The 21553-nt window shown below is 36.2% G+C and overlaps 1 protein-coding gene across 2 annotated transcripts; it reads left to right on the plus strand.

Moving 5' to 3' along the window:
• Positions 1–5179: 5179 nt before the first annotated feature.
• On the plus strand, positions 5180–19351 carry Bap60 (Brahma-associated protein 60). 2 transcript variants are annotated; one of them, XM_067131895.1, is made up of 10 exons: positions 5180–5341; positions 9529–9710; positions 11368–11494; positions 12103–12201; positions 12419–12574; positions 13083–13226; positions 14513–14734; positions 15657–15824; positions 16684–16857; positions 18048–19351. In XM_067131895.1, the coding sequence occupies exons 1-10, from the start codon at positions 5210–5212 to the stop codon at positions 18216–18218; spliced, it is 1575 nt and encodes a 524-aa protein (XP_066987996.1). In that variant the 5' UTR covers positions 5180–5209; the 3' UTR covers positions 18219–19351. The 2 variants fall into 2 exon arrangements, with proteins under 2 accessions (XP_066987996.1, XP_066987997.1); XM_067131896.1 differs by having other exon boundaries at positions 5184–5341; positions 9532–9710.
• The last annotated feature ends 2202 nt before the right edge of the window (positions 19352–21553 follow it).

Genomic DNA, 21553 nt, shown 5'->3' on the forward strand with positions numbered 1-21553 from the left:
ATTATTCAGGTTTCTTACCAAAAATATTTTGGTTTCTATGTATTTCTTGTAAGACGAAAATATCTGAATCTTATAGTTTGTCCTAAACTTAATTTTTCGAAAACTTGAGATATTTCATTTTTGGTGTTTTCACAAGCACTCTGGAGAACTTATGTATCTTTATTTAAAATTACCATTCCGAAAATTCGAAATAACTTGCTTTCTAAATTTTGTTTTTAGTAATTAATGTGTAATTTAAGAAAGATACTATGTAGACTAGATTTGTCTTTTTAGTGAACCACAGGAATGAGTTCCCAAGACCGTGGACTGAGCAGTGGTTCTTAACCTTTTCATTACCACACCCCCTCTAAGATATGGTCCCTCCCTCCACGCCCACCCCCCTTGCATCTATGGATAAATTTCTCCCCAAGATTTAAAAAAAAAAACCAAAGAGAAGGGGTGTTTTTATTCTTTTGGGAATGAATTAGTGAGATATTTGACATTGTTTCTTAGCGAATATAATTAGAGCATTTTTTATTTCTCCATAGGGCTCGCGGCCCCCTTGGAGATTTCTGACGCCCCCATAGGGGGCCGCGTCCCCAAGGTTGAGAACCACTGGACTAAAGGAAACATTGGGTAAGACCATAGCCAAAAGAAATACGAAAGAAGGACAAACAGACCTTAGGGAGTGTTACATCGTGTTTATTTATTTGGAATCTGGAAAATAATGAGAAAGTACCTTAGATCTTATCTAGAAATAATTTTTAGAGACCTGTTTAATTGCAAACTTGAAACCTCTCTCTCTCTCTCTCTCTCTCTCTCTCTCTCTCTCTCTCTCTCTCTCTCTCTCTCTCTCTCTCTCTCTCTCTCTCTCTCTCTCAGTTTTGTGTATTGTCAGGCAGCCAAGACTACTGTTTTGTTCCTTAAATGTCCTCTACTGTAGTATTAATTTACATTTTTTTTAACTTTATGATTTTCATAACATTGATATTTTTCATCCTCCGTTGGTTGTCAGTTCTAATGAATGTTATATGACAGATTATTTTCTAAAAAAGATTGTATACTTAACACACACCCCAGTGATTGTGGATGATGTTCCAATAATGCTGGAAAATTTATCTGCCCTTGGTATAAAAAAAATTGTCTTTGTTTTCAACATATTTGCAAATTTACCACATCAGTGTTACTCGACTATAGAAAGCAAAAGTGGATCGCTCGATGTTTTACTTTTTTGTTGGAGTGTTTACGTTAGTACAAGTAGCATTTAAGTAGATAAGTATAAAAGAAACATAGAACTTGTATAAGTGAAAATACGATGTTCAAAGAACAGTATGCAAGTTTGTGGATTTTCCTTTGATAGGCTGTACACGAAGTTTTTTATTATGTATGTGAATTTGAGTTCCTGGTTTATGCAACTCACAGAACGGTGTTGGTGTCAAGAAAGGATATATTTTTTGGGGAAAGTTTTAGAAGGAAGAAAGGGACATATGGTATAACAATTCTCCCAGAACGATGTTACAAAAACTGACTTAACTTTGCCCAAGTTCATCAAATTTGACCCATTCTAAACAGCCCAACTTCACCTAGTTAACATTACCTGTAGTGTAATCTAATATTACTTAGACTCACCGAGTATTAGCAAATCTTACTCAATTAGTAAACATTACCTACACCAATCCTATGTTACCTTGTCTAACCTAATCTTACCTAACCTAACCTTACCTACCATTAGCAAAGGTAAACTAATCTTATATTACCTAACCCCACTTACGCTTATATTTTCAAACATATCCACACTTTGCTTGTTTAATTCTACATTCCCAAACTTATCTTACCTAAAGTAACCTTACATTGCATAACCTAATCTGGTATTATCTAACCTCACCAATAGTATTCTTACCCTGCCTAACCTAACAGTGCATTTCCCAACTTTACTGAACCCAATATCAACTAACCTAACCTAGAAAAACATGAGCTTGCCTTATCCTTACTGAACCAAATTTTACATTACCTAAGCGTACCTTGATTTTTCCTACCAAATGGCAGATTCCCTTAATATACGTCCTGCAGAAATACATATGCCCGTTAAAATTATGTTTGTTTGTGTCGCCCAATCTGACATTTGACATTGCGTATAGGGTAACGCATTTGAGTATTCAAAATGAACTGTTTGATATATACGCAGTGCAAAACTTATAGAAGATGACACTTACATAATATTATTCTAAGAATTGGAAAACCCAAAGTGTTTTTGTCAATTTGGCAACCAAATGTCTGTGCTAATTTGGTCTGTATGAATTTTTAAGTAGAATATGATTTAGGAAAGTTTATTGTTAAAATTTCCGGTCAGATTTTAAGCAAAAAATTGTTGTTTGAATTATGGAAGTAAAAAATATTTATACTACATATAATACATGTAAACCACGCAGCTATTAGGAAAATAGTGTTGAGTTGAATTACACCATGCAGATAAGGTGAATGTGATTAGATAGTGAGCCACATAGCTATGTGAATCATGTACACCAAAATGTATTCCTTTCATGTCGGCCATTTTGTTATGTGGAGATAAAATTTAGATTAATGTTATGTACAACCAAACTAAAACCAAAACCTCAAGGTTGGAATTCATGGGTGGGTATATGGCAAGCTACTGAGGAGTTTCTTGTACAAATTAGAAGGACGATGAATGTGGATTGTCTCAAAAACACTAATGTTCACATGAGTGACCGATGTTCTGGCTACGTAGGTCTAAAGGGGAGAAGAAAAATGACAACAGTGTTCTTACTGATTACACCATTCACCATAAACAATAGAGCCATTTTCTTCTTATGTTACGTATCTGGAACCAACAATGATGGGCCTTATGCAAGAGGATATAAAGGCCAGTTGAAGAAAGGGGTTAAGCTGAGAAGGAGATATTAGCAGGAATTCCAAATAGAGGATGATGTTTTAAGCCCACTGTATAGTCTAGAGAGTTCAAACTTGGTGTAGACTGTATCCCTCTGAGAGAATAAGTCAGGGGATACAGTATTCTGTATAAAACTACTGCTCTAAGGATATATGACAGTCCCTGTGAATAAGCTTTGTAGATACTTGTCTGTTACGACTTCAGATCATGCAGAATGTCTCTTTGGGAAAATATAGGCTACATCCTGATACATGTCTGTTAAAGCTTCAGATTACGTAATAACATTCCTTCCTATATACATGTTGATTTCAGCCTCTGGTTATGTAGAATGTATCCAGGATAATATACAATTAGATACATGTTCATTTGAGTTTCCAGTATGGAGAATGTATCCCTGCGAATATAAATGTAGATATATTTTGTTTCGGGTTTACACTAAGTGGACAAGGTCCTCCTAAGAAGTTACATTTTGTTAATAAGCATCCCAGAAGAAAGAGGTCTGAAGATACGTGTATCCTTAAACTGCAGTTTGAGTAAAATGTATGTTTTAGGACACTGGCCAACATGAGGATCCATCCCCAAAAGAACGTGTAGCTAAACTTAAGGTATGTAACTGTTAGTCTAACTTGCAAATGTTTTCAAAAACGGAAATGGTACTATGATCCTGCAGTGTACAAGAAGGTCTCAGTTGAAGGTATATTTTGAACGCCATGATGAAGTTTTATTATTATATATATTTCATGAGGATATTTTACAGCAGCAGCAAAAAAACAGAAGCAGTAACAGTAGCTGGTCTCATGAGAGAAGCCAGCTAGCTGCTCTTTAGAAATGTCATATACTACTAGCTGTCTTTCATTAAAGTTATATTGTAGAATGGATGTATGCTCGAGTTTTATTTCTTGCGTCCTTTACTACTACTGCTACTACTACTACAGCTATTATTATTATTATTATTATTATTATTATTATTATTATTATTATTATTATTATTATTATTATTATTATTATTATTATTGAAGGTATAAACATTTGATTAAATAACGTATCTATAGCCTGTGACTGACGCATCGGTACATTTGCCTTAAGACTCAAACTTAAAAAAAAGACTTGTTGCAAGTAGATGAGATTTACAATTGAGAAAAAGCATAAATACATCAATAATATAAATATATATATATATATATATATATATATATATATATATATATATATATATATATATATATATATATATATATATAATATTTACCTAATGGCAATATTTGTACAAGCTCGTAAACAAAATATGATACTTCTGATGTTACTTGAAATATCTCTAGTCTAATTGAATCTACAGGTTACAAATTTATGTCACAGTGATATCGGCAGTGAGGATATTCACTGTCACATGACAATAAAGAAAAAAAGAGCATATATTAAATGAAGGAATAATGAGGGGGCGTGGAGAATGCAGACGTAAGTTTACAGGGAGAGAGAGCCTGGGAGATGGTTGATGAATTCTCTTGGTATTTAGGACGCCATTGACGAGGATAGTGGTAAATCAGGATCTGATTCGAACACAGAGTTCTTGCAGGATATCTTAACTGACAGAAGGTATGCGGTATCTTGGTGGTTGAAGAGTCGGTGTAAAGTTTACGGGCATGAAGGTGGTGTGTGCAAGACAGTTATGAGACTAATGTTGGGTGCGCAGATCAACATCATTAATATTTTTTTTTCTTTCTTTCTTTAGGTAAGAGCTAGGTACACTATCTTCTTGTGCATTTTGTGGTTCCTCCTAGATCTGGACAGATACCATCATTTATGCTATACAAAAAATACACACCCTCTCACCTCCTTCTCAGTGGAGACATGGATCGAAACTAAATTTGTCGCTCTAGTAAAATATATCTATTTTGCATTTCAGGGGTATGTATAATTTTCCATAATTCCATCGCAACTGAGACAAATTTACCATGGATGAAATTATTTTCTATTTTGTTGTCTCCCTAAGTCATCATCTTAAGATAATCCCTGGCATTAAATGAAAAAGAATAAAATATGTGCTAGGAAGTTGGAATTTCCTGGGGTAAACAGTTTACAGTTCTCTGACACAAACATACATAAATAATTATACAATCCCTATGATAGTTATATCCCTCGTTATCCTGCTCTTATTAACAATGTCAAGGGTTTATCTAGAAGATACTAATAATTCATAAGGTGCAAATTAATATCATGAAGCGATGGGGAGATGAAATACATCAAAATTTCTAAACGGAATCCTTAAAATACCGGCTGTCTCTACTCCGTAAGAAAACGAAGTTAAGCGCCCGCGACGGAAAAATGGCGACGCGTCCTCAGTATCCCGGCACACCGCCTCCTCCAGGAGCACCCAATGCGGGCCCTCAAAGGTACCCTGGGCCTCCTCAAGGGACCCAGGGGACGCCTATGAGGTATCCGCAACAAAGTTATCCTGTAAGTATCGAGAGGAAATGCCTGACTTGACCTAATTGACTGACCCCCGCGAAGTCGTCGGGACGATCTTGAAGCTTTGTTTACATCTTTTTTGGTGTTCGGTGATTCTTCTTCAGTCTTCTTTCGGTGGAGGTTTGCTCCTCTGGTTATTGATTTTTCGGTCGCGGCTTTAATTTTCCAATTTTTTTGTGGCGTGCATAGAATTTTATATTATAAACCAGGCTAGACCTGCTAGGCCAAGGGACAAATGGTAGGAGTAAAGTGACCCGCCATATGAAATTGGGTCCAGCCTTACGTGAGTTAATTATTTAGGTTAGATTACTGTACTTATTAATTGGTGGGACAGTTTTGCAATTTTATGTCGGCTGTTTTAGAAATTTTTATTTTTTTACTCAATACTTTGTTTTAATGCATATCTGATTGTTAGGCTAGTCTGCCTGTTGGTGCAAAGTCACTGGAATATTTATAACAATTATTAATCAACCCCAATGGGAATAGCATAAACTAATAAGGAAATATAGTCTAGCAGATGTTTCACGTCTTGTTAGTAATCTGTCACGATCACACAGTAGTACTGAAAAAATGGCACAAGGCCGTGCCTCTTTGGTTCGATAACTACTAGTTTACATTCAAAACGGGTGCTGTGTTTATTACTAGCCCATTGGAGAAGAAGGTAAAAATGAACAAAAGACGGTAGGGTAAATGCTCGGGCTGTGAGACACTGTGTAATTGTCCGTTGTTTGGAGACTTACAGGAAATGCATTTTAATGTGCCTCCATCAGCATCAGTGAGACTTGTGCCCCCCTCTATGCAACACGCCGAGACCTCTACATTCCTATCAAAGTAACTATTTTCTCCTAAATTACGAAATAATGGCATATTTCAGATTGAACAGAGGTTCATTAGGATTTAGCCGTGCGCGTTGCTAACTTAATGGTCATGACGCCCTCGAAACTTTTGCTTGAAACACTTTTAAAATTGGACGAGTGATGCTATCTCAATATTTGCCGAGTCACTTGTGTAGTCAAACTGCCCATTTCCTCTGCAAAATATTTGTACCCATAGACGCTAACACCGTTTCCTTGACGTCAGTGGTAAACACTGGCACCCGTGAGGCTTGGACGGGGAACCCTAGCAAATTTTCGGAACGCCAGAGCGCTAGATGATATTTAAATGATTAGGTAGTTAAACACCAGAATAAGGTTTATAAATTGAGTAAATGTATTACGTGTTCGTTATAATTCATTTGAAAATATTTGTTCTTGAAACAAACCAGATTCCTGAGACAAATTTCAACACTTTTGCTGTGAACATAGCTACGAGTTTTCTTATCTTTGTTTTATTTATTTTTATTACATACATTGTAATATATATATAGTTTTCTTATCTTTGTTTTATATTAATATATATATATATTATATATATATATATATATATATATATATATATATATATATATATATATATATATATATATATATATATATATATATAATATATATATCACATACACAGTGTAAGTTTTGTCAAATATAATGATGTTTTAAGTAATAATTTTGGATTTAAAACCTTTATTTCAGTCCTGTATTTTAACGTCATGGCATCTTGACTCTCGCACCAATTGTAGATAAATTGTCATAACTCAACTTTCTTGCATTTTTGCCAGAGTGGTAACATTCATATGTACACATTACTTGTCTCAGAAGTATACATAGTAATATGGACTTAAATAAATGAAACGTCATAACAAAATGATACATTTCTATCATAATTATTCACTAATGCTTCGTCTGCTCTTGGATGTTTGTGGCAACCAGATGTACTGTACAATAAGGCTGGAAAATTGTCCCCGTCAGAGTTTCGCTACTTTAATGGCGTAAAATACTGTAAACAAACATTCTCACGTATTTTAAATGGTATTAAAAGTGAATTAAGAACAAAATGTGTATAATTACAATCAAATAAGCACTGTTGAGCTTTAGTTGTGATGTCAGTGAGGATAAAACCATGGATTAAAGGTAAAAATGCATTTCAGTTCAACCACCTGACAGATGGGAATTCCATGTCTCATACTTTCACTAGTACATATAGGCAACAAAATGTTGTTTTATCGTGATGATTACAGCTAAAATCTTGAGTAATATCTATAAATCATATATATACACAACTAGTGTTCAGTACACTATAAGATGAGCGCTGGGAAGGAAGTGTCCAGTCGCCTTTCATTTTGCATCTGTATTTGGGGGGATGCCATATTGGATTAAAAATTGCCTTCAACACTTATTTTACAAAGACTTCACATGCTTATTTTAGTTCGTATGGCAGCTTCTTATAGCGTATTTTGTTAATGAAACTTCAATATTTTGAAAGGTTTTCTTGAAGGTTTAATTTTTTTGTTATTTCTCCAATTAAATATCGAGTGAAAATGAAAATTCAGCCACCCGTGTGTCTCATGCCCGATCGTTCACCCTAATTATAAACATCAAAAGAAATATAAACAAAAGGTGATAAGCATTCTGGTCAGTGACTGGTTGGAGTCAGGCTGCGAAAGTAGTCTACAGTATTACAATGTCCCAAGGCCAATTATAAGGGTGCAATTTAGGCTAACCTTAGTTTATCTTACCTGTTATAAAGTAACAGCTTTTACCTGACTAGGGCTGGAGCCACAACCCAACCTAACCAGATCTAAACTAGAGTGCTGTAAGTGTGAGTAAATTAGCCTAACTTAGCCTGCAGGGTCCTATCTCACTGGGCCTTCATCTCCCCCCCCCCACCTAACTTAACCGGGTCCAGGTCATTTTGGCCGTAAGTCATTTAGGCCATAACAATCAAACTGGCAAATGGCCAAAATGGGTGTACTGTATATAATACTTTGATCCCCAAGGGGCTAGTACTAAACACGGCATCCCAAGGAGCTTCCGCCATGTCTTGCAATCTGAACTTCATACTGTATGGCCTAAATCTGTGACAGCCTAACAGGTTCACGGCCGAAAATAATACAGCCTAATTGTCCTGAACTCACTTGGCTTAAGGTCTAGTAAGTCGTATTATGAATATGCATCCTAACCTAAGCAGGGCGTCTGAACGCACCCAAGTAAAGAGAGCAGATTTGCTCTCTATCGCAACCTCATCCTAGCCTGAACAAGAGCACCATAAATTGTAAAAATATTGGAAATTCATCCTAAACTAACTTAAAACCCTAGGTCCCAACATGGAAGGGACCACACCTTGCCTCCTCTTAGCATTTCCTGCAGCATACTCTTGACCATACGGTTGGGAAGTACAGCTAAAAGCACACTTGTTCTTCTTTCTCTATCCTGTTAATTCATTTCAGTTACCAGAGAGGTTTTTCAGTGTAAGGGATTGGCTCATGATGCTTTCAAAACAATAAGTGAGTGAAAAACGGGGTTAGCCTGTAGCCTACAATAACATAACCTAATCTAACCTAACCTAAAGTATGGTGCAGGTTCAGTATTGTCCAAAAACAGCTGGACAGTTTCTAAGTTGCTCCCTGAAAGGTGTGGTGTCTCACTGGGATTCCCTAGTATTGTGAGGCATAGCAGTTTTTATTGGGTAATCCAAATTGTTGCAAGCTTGGTTTGTAAATAATGGGGGCTAGCCTAATAGCCCTCTGACTCCATGTAGATTGGCTAGACAAACCGCTTGTTTAACAGGTTGCTTAGATCCCAGCTGGAAAAGAATGCTTAATTCTCTTGGCTAGAAGTATAGATACTGCATTAAGGTAACTTGCGTTAGTAAAATGATGTACAGTACATTGCCTTGACAGTACACCTAGACAGTAGTTTTTAAATTAAACCCTCCAGAGAGTGTTATTGAGACAGCCTACTGCCATATAATCTGTTGCATGTTATACAACTTTTAAGTCACATGAAGTTCAGTTTCAAAGAACTGTGCCTTTTTAAATACTATGGTAGGATTTGTTGTGTGGGCTGGTGTTGCACATGAATGTTTGTATCACTTACAAAGGCCTAAAAATGCTTCTAATCAAGAAGTTTTCAGCATGGCTTATATGGTGTTTTGGTAGTAATGTAATGAACTATGTGGGACATATTTAGTCTTTAAAAAAGGTGCTCTACTATTTTTGTATACTCCGTACTTCATGGAGATGTCTTTGTAAGTAACTGTTTTTAGACAGCATCTCACACACACACTTGTTTATTTTACAGCAGATGAATGTACAACGACCTCAGTACCCTCCCGTAGGAATGGGTGGGCCTGGCGGCACCCCAGCAGGAGGCATGCAACGTCCTCCTGGACCTGGTCCCCAGCAGTATTCAGGAGGAATGGTTAGGCAGACTGTTCCATCAACACCGGGCTCTAAGCGTCCAGCTTCAGGCTCTTCCAAAGGGTGAGTGTCTTTTTCTTGGTGATCTTTGCTATTGATAGAAAAAGGTTTTAATGCTGACCTTGCTCTTTCCAACATTGCTTCATCTTTCAGTCTAGCTTTACTTGTTTTGGGTATTTGTGTCATTATCTGTGGCAGCTTGGTCAGCTTGGGTGTCCCAATGGACTCCTTGATCCGGATTGGTGGCTGTAGACCCAGTGTTTATGGTTCTTTGATATGTTTTTAGTTTTATGTATTGTTTTACTCAATGGCGTGTTTTTGCTAATACAGTAATATCAGTAATGCTACTGAAGGGAACTTGCGCTTGATACTTCAATGGAATGAGATGTGGTGTTATTGTAAATTCCTGAGCACTTTGTGTGTTGACCTATTGATCTATTTTACGTATTTATTTGATAAAATTATGAGTGTGTGTTCATTTTCATAATCTGTGTTTTCCTCAATTAGGGAAGAGGATGTACGGACAATAGCAAGATAGTAATTTCATAATTAAAAACCAACATTGAACTTATGTTTGACTTTTGTTTTTCAGACCACGATTTGTTAATGTCATTGAACTTGACATGAAAGTGATCATTGTACTTGTGGTATTTAAACCATTATCAGTTAGAGTTACAAGTACAAGGAAGTTGGATTTAATTTTAGACATTGTCAGCTTTCTCCTGGCTGCTTTAATTTTACCTTACATCATTTGTTACCGTTCACTTCGGGACAAATCTTTCAGGTAAGTCTTGCCAGTACAATAGACTCTGGTATGACTTATCTGAAAGATTTGTTCTAAAGTGGGAGGTAAAGAATGATGCAAGGTAAAATTAAAAAACCTAGGAGAAAGTTGACAATGTCTAAAATTAACTCCAACTTCCGTGAACACTCTTAGCTCTAATTGATAATGGTTTAGATACCACTAGCACAGTGATCACTTTCATGTAAAGTTCAATGGCATTAACAAATCGTGGTCTGAAAAACAAGTCAAACATAACTTCAATGTTGGTTTGTAATTATGAAAGTATTGTCTTAATATTGTCTGTACATCCTCTTCCCTACTTGAGGCATACACAGATTATGGAAATGAGCACACACTCATAATTTTATCAAATAGATACATAAAATAGATCAATAGGCCCACAGACACACACACACACACACACACACACAGTGCTCAGGGATTTACAACAAAACCACATCTCATTCCATCAAAGTATCATGTGCTAGTTCCTTTTAGTAGCATTACTGATATTACTATACTGTATTAACAAAAACACACCATAGAGTAAAACAATACATATGAACCATGTTCTTAAAGAACAGGCCTACAGGGGCCATTGACTTGAAATTCTGGCTTCCAAAGAATTTGGTGTTCATGTGAAAGAAATTACAGAAAAAAATAGGAAATACAGTTATTAGAAAAAAGATACATTAACAAATTAATAGATAGATAAAAATGAAACTAAATTATTAAAAGTACAAGGAGAATTGTTTTAGAGTAGTGATGCATTTCATCTCCGCCTTGAACTCTTGAGGTTTTAATTGCACAACATCCTCAGGGAGACCGTTCCACAGCCCAAAGGTGTGAGTGATATTAGGCCTCAATTAACAGCTTCATATTGATAATTGTTAGCTGTGTTTTTGCAGTGTTTTCTAGTTCAATTCCTTTCAACAGTGGTGGTGGAGGAGGCGGGGCGGGCGGTGGTAATCAGCCTCCAAGTTCTGGCCAAGGTGCTTCTGGTGACTATCATGGCAGCTCAAAGAAGAAGAAGAAGCTTGCAGAAAAGATACTACCACAAAAGGTTAGGCCAGGTTTTGTTTATATGGCAAGGTTTTAAATTGCAACATTTACGACATTTGTCCAGAAGCTCATACCAGCATTATTGTATGAAGCTGATAAGTTTTATCTTAACATTGTTCAGTATATTGTGAATACTGTAGTGGCTTTAATTCTTTTGATTTGCAAAGATTTATATAGTCTTTAGAAATTATCTTTCACTCAAATTTTTATTAGGATAACTGAAGTCTTATAATTTCTTATTGTGGATTTGGGTGAATGTATTTGTGTTCCTGGTTTATATGCATCAGTTGAGTACAGTATTGTAGTCCATTCTTAACTGCACAGGGGCTCAACTGTTGATCTAACTTTGGGTAATTGAAGTGTTCGGCAAATTACATTTTGCTTGCTTCCCTTTGACATGGTCACATTTTTTCTCAACATTTGTATTAAGTGGACCCTGAAGGCAAACAAGTCAGTCTCATCTGTGTCAACTGCCAGTGTAATAATGGTGCACGTGGTTATGTAATATTAGGCCTAAGAAACCTGGGGGTCATTAAAAGATTTTTTTTATATATTAATACAGCAATAGCAAGCTTGAAGACTCGCCTTTCTTCAATTTTTCCCTCTCAGGTGCGTGATCTGGTTCCTGAGAGTCAGGCGTACATGGATCTGTTGGCATTTGAACGAAAGTTAGATGCTACGATCATGAGGAAGAGACTGGACATCCAGGTTTGTTGACTGCTTTTTGCTTATTATTGTAACATTCAGAGTACATTCATTATGAAGATTTTTAAAATTCTTTCAAAGTTGTCAACCTTGGGCACTGGGTTTCTGAAATCAGAGTAAAATTTGTAATGTTTTTGTAAAGATTGCTTTGTGTAAGAAGGTAATTTTAACAAAAATCAATAAGAAATGATAGAGACGTCTATATATTCCTCTTCTACAGGAAGCCCTCAAAAGACCAATGAAGGTGAAGAAAAAGCTCCGAATATTCATCTCCAACACGTTTTACCCAGCGCGGGCAGAAGGCACCGAAGGAGACGATGCCTCAGTGGCATCCTGGGAATTGCGTGTAGAAGGGAGACTGTTAGAAGATCACAAGGTGAGTCACTGATTTCCATTCAGATTTTGCCTTTTGCCATGATTTTATCAAATCAGATTTCTTGGGCATTAAGGGTGTCTTTGGTGGGGTAGTGTTGTCAGTGCGCCTCACATGGTGCACTGTAGGAATTACTTAAGGATCTTTTCGGCATCCCTTCAGTCCCTAGCTGCAACCCCTTTCGTTCCTTTTCTGTACCTTCATTTATATTCGCTTTCTCCCATCTTTCCACCCTTTCCTAACAGTTGCTTAACAGTGCAGCTGTGAGTGTTTCCTCCTGTTACACCTTTAAAGCCTTTTTACTCTCAACTTCCCTTTCAGCGCTGAATGACCTCGTAGGTCCCAGCGCTTGGCCTTTGCCCTAAACCTTATACTCTGTTCCATTCCATTCCATCCCACCGTAAGGACAACCTTTGCAATAGAGACAGTAGTAAACCTTACTTCTATGACTATCTATGCAATATTCACTAGTTGTGCCCTCCAGCTCACTGTGTGACGTCCCTTGTTTCAGAACGATCCGAGCAAGTTGAAGCGGAAGTTTTCGTCCTTTTTCAAGTCGCTGGTTATTGAATTAGATAAAGATTTGTATGGGCCAGACAACCACCTGGTGGAGTGGCATCGAACTACAACTACTCAAGAAACTGATGGTTTTCAGGTACAATTCTCTTCATTAAGTTGATGTGTTTTTGCTTTGAAATTATATAGTGCTGTATGTCCCAGTTTTTTTTATGAATGGCGATGGTTTTGTTTTCTTTTGTTGAAGACTTAGTTCCTCTGGAAAATGAAGATGAAAGTTTTTCTATGAAAAGAAGTCTTTCAAGGAAAACAAATCCAGTTGTAATAATTACAGTAATTTTAACTTTATAGATTTGTTTGGTGTTTCCCGGAATTTGTCGTGAGTCTTCAGTCAAATATATGAGAATTTTGTTAATAGTTTTTCTCATTATAGGTAAGACTGTTAATTACATAATTTGGTTAATTTGTGTCGTAATAATAATTTATGAATAATAATTTATGAACCACAGCAAAATATCTGTAGTCACTGTCCTTTTTTATGGAAACTTTCTTTGGAGCTTGAAATGCAAAAATGAATGAGGATTGCTCTCTTTTAGAAAAATGAGTAAACAAATCATGGAACTGTTTCCACAATAAAGACTGCAGTGAAAAGTGAAATAGAGAAATTGTATAGAGTTTTGCAAATTATGGGAGAGATTAGCCTCATTTTAAGTTAATACTCAATAAAATGTATCAAGAAGTAAAAGGGCTTGTCTGTTCTGTTGTTGTTGATTTTGTTTGCAAAGTGGCATGTCGAATTGTTTTGTCATTTTGTTTATATTCAAGTGACTGAAAATGCTCACATGAGTCTCTGAACCATGAATTAATGTTTAGATTCATTGTAGTCTTTAAGGCCCAGTGAAAGATTCATCGATCAAGTTACGCTGGAATTTAAGCTAATGCTGGGACTACAGTGATTTGATATTGATTTTTAATTCAAGTGGTCAAAGGCTATAAGCTTTTTAAGGCAAAACAACCTTATGTTTTCCATGGAATTGATCTTTTAATGAAATAAAATTATTAGAAGCTAACTGATTTCCCTCTTCACAAGGTCCCCGTATGTAGTGGGGTAGTGCAGTCAGTGCAACTTACGCAGTGCACTGTAGTCAATACAGTACTCAAGATTCTTTGCAGTGTCCCTTTGGCCCTGAGCTGCAGCCCTTCATTCATTGCACTGTACCTTCATTCATATTCTCTTTCTTCCATCTAACTTTCCACCCTCTCCAGATAATTGTTTCATAGCGCAACTATGAGATTTTCCTCCTGTTACATCTTGAAAACCTTTTTACTCTCAATTTCCCTTTCATTGCTGAATGACCTCACAGGCCCCAGCGCTTGGCCTTTTGCCTGAGTTTTATATTCCATTCCATTCTGTTCTCTTTGCAGGTTAAACGCCCTGGGGACAAGAATGTCCGTTGCACAATTTTGTTATTGCTTGATTACCAGCCACACCAGTTCAAATTAGACCCGAGGTTAGCTCGTCTCTTGGGCGTTCACACCCAGACGAGGCCCGTAATAATAACGGCATTATGGCAGTACATCAAAACGCACAAACTGCAAGATGCTCATGAGAGGGAGTATATCAACTGCGATAAATACTTAGAACAGGTAGGTGTTGTTTTTCAAGTTAATATATAGTTAGCACTCAATGCATGCTGGGAAAGTGCCTGTGGTCACTTAAATGGCAGGAGTAATTACTGGCCCACTCCCCCTAGGTTGGTCTTTGTTCATCCAAGAGGATTCATTTGATTGTATATTCCAATGAATGGTTATAATATTACAAAGTAGTGTTGCCTTTGTATTTAATGAGTACAGACATGCTGTGGCTGGAAGAGTCAGAGATGTATTTTCAAGTACAGTAGCTGAAAATTAACGTCTCAACATTGAGATGGTTTAGACAGGGGGTGAACAAAAGTAACTCCGAAAAGTAGCAGCTATGAAGTTAGTAGGATGAGAATCAGTAGGAAGGCCCCTTGAAAATTATGGAGAGAGAACAGATAAAGACTAAGGGAAGTTTGAGATTCCAGTGAGAATTTACAGAAGATCAGGAGAAATCAGAGAGAGAGAACTCATTTTACGTTACTTTGTGAAGGAAAAATCTGACTGGAAACGATGATTAGAATTTTCCCTAAAATAGAGAGGATTGTAGGAAAGTTGACATACAAATGGGTACATACATTTTAGAAAGTATTCCTATTATGCATAAACTCCCTTTATGGGGTTACAGTATTGTATCTCCGTTCATATTGTGTTTCTTCCATATTTCTTGACACCCTCTCCTAACATTTGTTTCATAGTGAAACTGCAAGATTTTCCTCCTATTACACCTTTCAGACCTTCTTTATTCTTAATTTCCCATTCAGTGGTGAATGACCTCATAGGTCCCAGTGCTTGGTGTATGGCCTGAATTCTATTTTTCAATTCCAGTCTATGCTTACATTATATTTGTCAAGAAGGCATTAAGAAAAAAGTATTTAGAATTATTAGTTAGTCATTTCTGTTGCATTGTTGCTGATGTATGACTTTTCAGATTTTTGGTGTTCCGAGGATGAAGTTTGCCGAAATTCCTGGTCGTTTAAGTCAGCTCCTGTTTCCCCCTGATCCAATCATCATTAACCACACTATATCTGTCGAAGGCGCCGACCAGAAAAAAACATCCTGCTACGATATTGATGTGGAAGTTGATGATAATTTAAAGGTAAGAGAACACTTGTATGTGAAGGTTTGTGGGTCTTGCTTTTTCCTTGTAATATTTACATTGTATGGTACACTTAGTGTTTTGATAGAGCAGTTCAAGTATGGTATGGTATAAAATCCACTAATTTATTTCTCACAAACTAGATTTCATCTATTTTAGGTTGTTCAGTGATTTTCTTAGGAATACCGTACTTAAAGATAATTAAACCCCCGCTGCCTATTTCTTTGATAAATGTCGACGTTGTGAGAGTGTTGTATGCATTCATTTGCAAAGTTGTATTGGATATTTTTGTCACTGAAAATTTTTTGGTACGAATATTATGAAAAGTGCATTTATAACTGATCGGAGACCTTTATTCTTTATTTTTTTGAGGAACTAGAACAGATTATTCATTTGAGTCTATCTTTAAAAAATTTGGGTCCGATTTTGATCACAAACTTGGATAGTTATGGCTTGGAATGGATGTGTACAGTGTAAGGGCAATTTATAATTAATATTTAATACAAAAGTTTATCAGTTTATTGTTGAACTGGTGGAAAGAAAACTCTTGACTTTAATGTTGGTCATACAACTATTCGTTGTATCCCAATTAAAGGAAATCCACTTATTGTACTGTAGTCTGAATGGGATTGTTGTTTTTGCATATAAATTAGACAAAATCTGTATGTTGCTCTTCATGGTATGCAGGATTTAGTTATTATGTTTACTGATATCAGTTTTTTGGTTCATCTGTACCCTTTAGATAATTAGTTGTGAGAAACTAACCATCTACAGTTCAAAGTTAGCGTGGAGAGCCGTCTTACAGAGGGACATTGCTTACTTATCTTTTTTAATTCATTTTCTCATTGATTATCAACAGACACAGATGAATAATTTCCTGCTGAGTACGAACAGCCAACAGGATATCCAGACGTTGGACACCAAAATTCACGAAACTGTTGAGACAATCAACTCTCTCAAGACTAATAGGGAATTCTACCTATCCTTTGCCAAGGATCCGCAGCAGTTCATACAGAAGTGGCTCATATCACAGGTAAAGTTCGCAGCCTTTTGCTTTCCTTAGGGGAGTAGTGCCGTTAGTGCACCTCATGGGTGCACTGAAGGCATGACTTAGGTACTTTGCAGGACTCTTTCTATCCCTAGCTGCAACCCCTTTTGCTTCTTTTACTGTACTTCCTTTCCAATTCTCTTTCTTCCATCTTACTTTCCACTGTCACCTAACAATTGTTTCATAGTGCAACTGCAAGGTTTGCCTCCTTTTACACCTTTAGAATCTTTTTACATTTCCCTTTCAGAGCTGAATGACCTCATAGGTTTCAGCATTTGGCCTTTGACCAAAATTGTACATTCTATTCCACAGCTTGTTGCTACAGTGGTAGTCTGTTGCGTTTTTGTGTTGCAGGTTTTATATCACTCCTAGATTGTGTCTGCTCTTGCTCTTTTTGAATGCCCTAATAAAGTAGTAGAAATATGCCATTTGTTGCAGATTTATATATGTATTTGTTATCATGAAAATAGTGAGGTCCAGGCTTGTATAAGTCCAAATGTTCTGTACACCTACAGGTTTCAAAAATGTAACTAAAAGGGGCCATAAAAAAAGACATGAGATTTGGATAAGGCACATTTCCTTTTTTCATAAATATATGTCTGTAATAGTTATCAAATTAGACTAGAAAATAAAATTGTTCATGGTCTGAGGACAAGAACCATTTGTTTACTTGTGCTGTATTTTTAATTCTTGGTCAAAAATCTAAACATTGTAACTTGCAGTATCTTACTAGTCCAGTAAGAGTTTCTTTACAACAGTGTTTCTTGTTTCCATTAAAGGATAATTTAGATATAGATGAGGTTTGTGTTCATCTGTTGTTAATATCCACAAAATAGGATAACAAAGCAAAGTTTGTGATTAATAAAACTTGATATTAGCTTTTCATAGACTAAGACTAAATCATTAACGGTGACTTTTAAAAATTCAAATTGGCTTCTGACACCAGCTGGTCAGCTGTGTTTTGTGAAGGTTTTGTATCAGCGTGTCACTTGAAGGCAACAGCTAATTTGGCTGCAAATGCCATTTTACAGCTTTATTAGGTGTACAAGAACTGGAAGGTAGGTATGAAAACGATTTTTGAGCAATGATAAACGGACTTTATCTTTTGCAAAAATTCGAAGTTGCATCTAAACAATTAAGTGAAAAGGTATCATACAGGTATTTGTTCTTTGCAGAATCGTGATTTGAAGACGATGACGGATGTTGTTGGCAACCCAGAGGAAGAAAGAAGAGCTCAATACTACTATCAGCCCTGGACTCATGAAGCCGTCAATCGTTACTTCTATTCCAAGATTCAGCAGAAACGAGCAGAACTGGAACAGGCTTTAGGAATCAGAAACAATTAGATATTTTCTAATCGGCTTCAAGTATTTGTAGCCAGTTGTACTTTATTTCTATTTTGTGGATAGGGAACTGTTTGGCCAATCTTGCCCCAGAACTGTTTGGCCAATCTTGCCCCACAGGGACAGGTAACCCGGCAATTTTGCAGTTTCTCAGGAGCAAGAGTGATGATGAATGTCAAAAATCATTTTTGCTTTGAAAGATGAAGAGTATGCCAAGCATAGTTGCATATCAGAGAAATGATGTACAGTACCTGAAAATTTGACTTTTCTCGTTGTAAAATTCAGAACTTGGAAAAGTAATGTAGGTAGTTTTATCGGAAGATTTCCTGCCTGTTTATACTTTTTAATGTTTATATAATTTTTGTATCACCTTTGCTGTATGATATTGGTATTACAGATACAGGTAATGATTTTGTGATGGCTGCACGATTCAAGATCTTGACCAGAATTGGCCGTTCACGAAAAATCATAAACCTTTACTGTTAAAGGAAGTCTGTTCCCTTGTTTCATTTCATTGAAATAAGAATGGTTTTTGTAAATACTGTACAAGTATTCCAAACCTTCTCATTAATGAGAAGTCCTTCCCAATATTTAGATTCAGAGATGGTAACATCTTTTAATGGGTATTTCCGTTTGTCATCGTACATGATAACTCAGCTATTGTAAATAGATATAACAAAATGATTCATCAGTACACGTCTGTCGAGTAGCTCTTTGTCAGAAGCACTGAAACTGTTTACCTAATAAGTTCATTGAGCTTTCAGGACAAGAATTCCTTTATGCTGGAGATCTGTTTAGATATATTGGCTTGCTAGCTCCTGGGGTTATGAACTTCTGTTGCTTCAAAGTGATTACTATACTTTACTGGCAAAGGAAGATTTTAAGAGAAAAATGGGAGACTATGGACAGTTGAGTAAACAAAACTTGCACTGGGGAGATCTGATAGATATTACCATTGTTTCCACAAGAAAAATTGTGAGCTTACTTCAGTAGATTGAAAATCTGTAAGTATAAAAGGGATGACACATTGGTCGTACGTTTATTTTGTACTTGTGACAAAAGTCATATGATTAGCGTTTTAAGTATGATATGTAGTGTAGCTGTATTTTGAAATTAAAAATATTTTTTTCTTTGAATGGTCGTGTGAAATCATTATCCGGAGAGAAGACAACAGATTTGAAGATCATCGAATTTGATCTACAGTGTTACTTAAATTCCTTTTTCCCTTGTTTTTGGAAGTGGGTAACTTCCATGTTACTTTCCAACCTCTCCTGACATTATTGTTTCATAGTGCAAGATTTTCCTCCTCTTATGCCTTTAAAACTATTTTACTCTCAGTTTCCTTATCAATACTAAATGACCTCGTAGGTTGCAACGCTTGGCCTTTGGCTAAGGTTGCCATATTACAAGATTAGAAATCCGGGACACTTAAAATTTCTTACCTTATATATAAATTTATACCTGTAAACACACCCAGACCAATATATTATAGAAACGTAGAGACAATTATCACATGTGGAAAATATAAAGCAAGAATGTTGATGGGGTAAAAAGAAAATTAATAATCAATGCAAACAGTACAGAAACTAAAAAGGAGAAAAGATTTAAGTTCAATTTTCATGGATATAAATTCCTTATTTTTATTTATACTCATATGCTCCAAATGAAAAGTTAGTTAGTTTAGTTTCTGTATTGTTTGTATAGATTATTATTATTAAACTACTTTAATAATAATAATAATAATAATCTATACAAACAATACAGAAACTAAACTAACTAACTTTTCATTTGGAGCATATGAGTATAAATAAAAATAAGGAATTTATATCCATGAAAATTGAACTTAAATCTTTAATTTAAATATTTCTCATCAGTTTGGTTATTTAAATTTATTTTCATCAAGAGAATCCGAGAAAAGAGGGTATAAATTATACACAAAATTTCAACTAAAAACAGTTAAAAGGTGGTAGTATATTTTTATGATGAACTAAAATCTGGACAATAAGGTGTCCCACAAAGGTCAGTGCGGGACAGTGGACAAAATGATCGGATTCGCGACGTGTTCCGATCAAGACTACGATCTACCCTAAAGCCAAATCACAGTCCTTCAAAAGAAGGCGTCGTGCTTACCCCATACAAAAAATGGGGAAAAAAACACGTTAAAAGAAGTCCTGGAAAAACGGGTCGTCTGGCAACCCTACCCTTGGCCTAAATTTTGTATTCCAATTCCGAGGAGTTATGCAGTGTTTGTGTGCGTATTTTATTATTGTCCTTAAGAAGGTAAACCTTATTCATATGGAACAAGCCCATGTAGGCTGTTGACTTGATATTCAAGCTTCCAAAGAATATGGTGTTCATTTGAAAGAAGGTAATGGGAAATACGGAAAGAGGAAGTCGGTTATTAGGGAAACGGATGAGAAATAAATAAAAATGTAAGTTACTTATTAAAATACAAGGAGAATAATTAGGGTAGTAATGCATTGCACCTTCTCTTGAAAATGTATGAAAGCAAAAGTTGTGTGAAAGGATTTTTGAGCCACCTTCATGGAACTGAGGTATGAAAGTTAAATGAAAACGAGGGAAGATTGAAAGGATGATTAATGCAAATACGACAAAGATGCATAAGTAAACAGTAAAACAAAAGTAGCGATATGTACCTTGACCGTCTTATGACAGTTTGGTCACAGAAAAGAAACCAGGTGGGTAAATGTGTAAAAATCAAAGTACGAACCCAAAGGATATGGCGAGGAACAGGTAGGCCTACTCATTTGAAGAGGAGGCCCTTAGTACTCTAGAAACACAAGTGTTCCTGTAAGATGAGGGTGGCAGGTTTTAGAACCAATTACAGTAATTGGTGGAAAATTTAGATTTTAGAAGGTACTGTATTCGGAAGATGAGAAATTTTTAATTGGGTTTGGAAACATGAAAGCATAATTGAACCAACTCTCCTTTGAGGATTCTGAACACGAATAATAAGGATGCTGTTGAGATGAATTGCATGTGCAACCCACCAATTATCAGGTGTAAGACTCCGTCAACCTCAAAGTATAAAAAAATGCTTAATTGAATTTCATTAGTCACTAACGCGCAGGACGATTCGTGCCTGTTATTAACTGGGGCTAAGTGCCAAATCCTTTGTCACCTTTTTACTTTGAGCACACCTGGTATAACGGTAAGTAGTCTGCTCTAAATGGAAAAGGGTGTGTGTGTGTGGGGTGTTGGTTATCGACACAGAGAGAAATCATTTTCTCTAAATTTTCCTGAACGTAAACTTCCTCGGCGCATGCGCAATTGCGCCCTAGTAAGCCTCTATTTTCCGCCTGTGTTTCGTTCCAAAA

Source organism: Macrobrachium rosenbergii, chromosome 30 (assembly GCF_040412425.1).
Source record: "Macrobrachium rosenbergii isolate ZJJX-2024 chromosome 30, ASM4041242v1, whole genome shotgun sequence".
Taxonomy (NCBI): Eukaryota; Metazoa; Arthropoda; class Malacostraca; order Decapoda; family Palaemonidae; genus Macrobrachium; species Macrobrachium rosenbergii.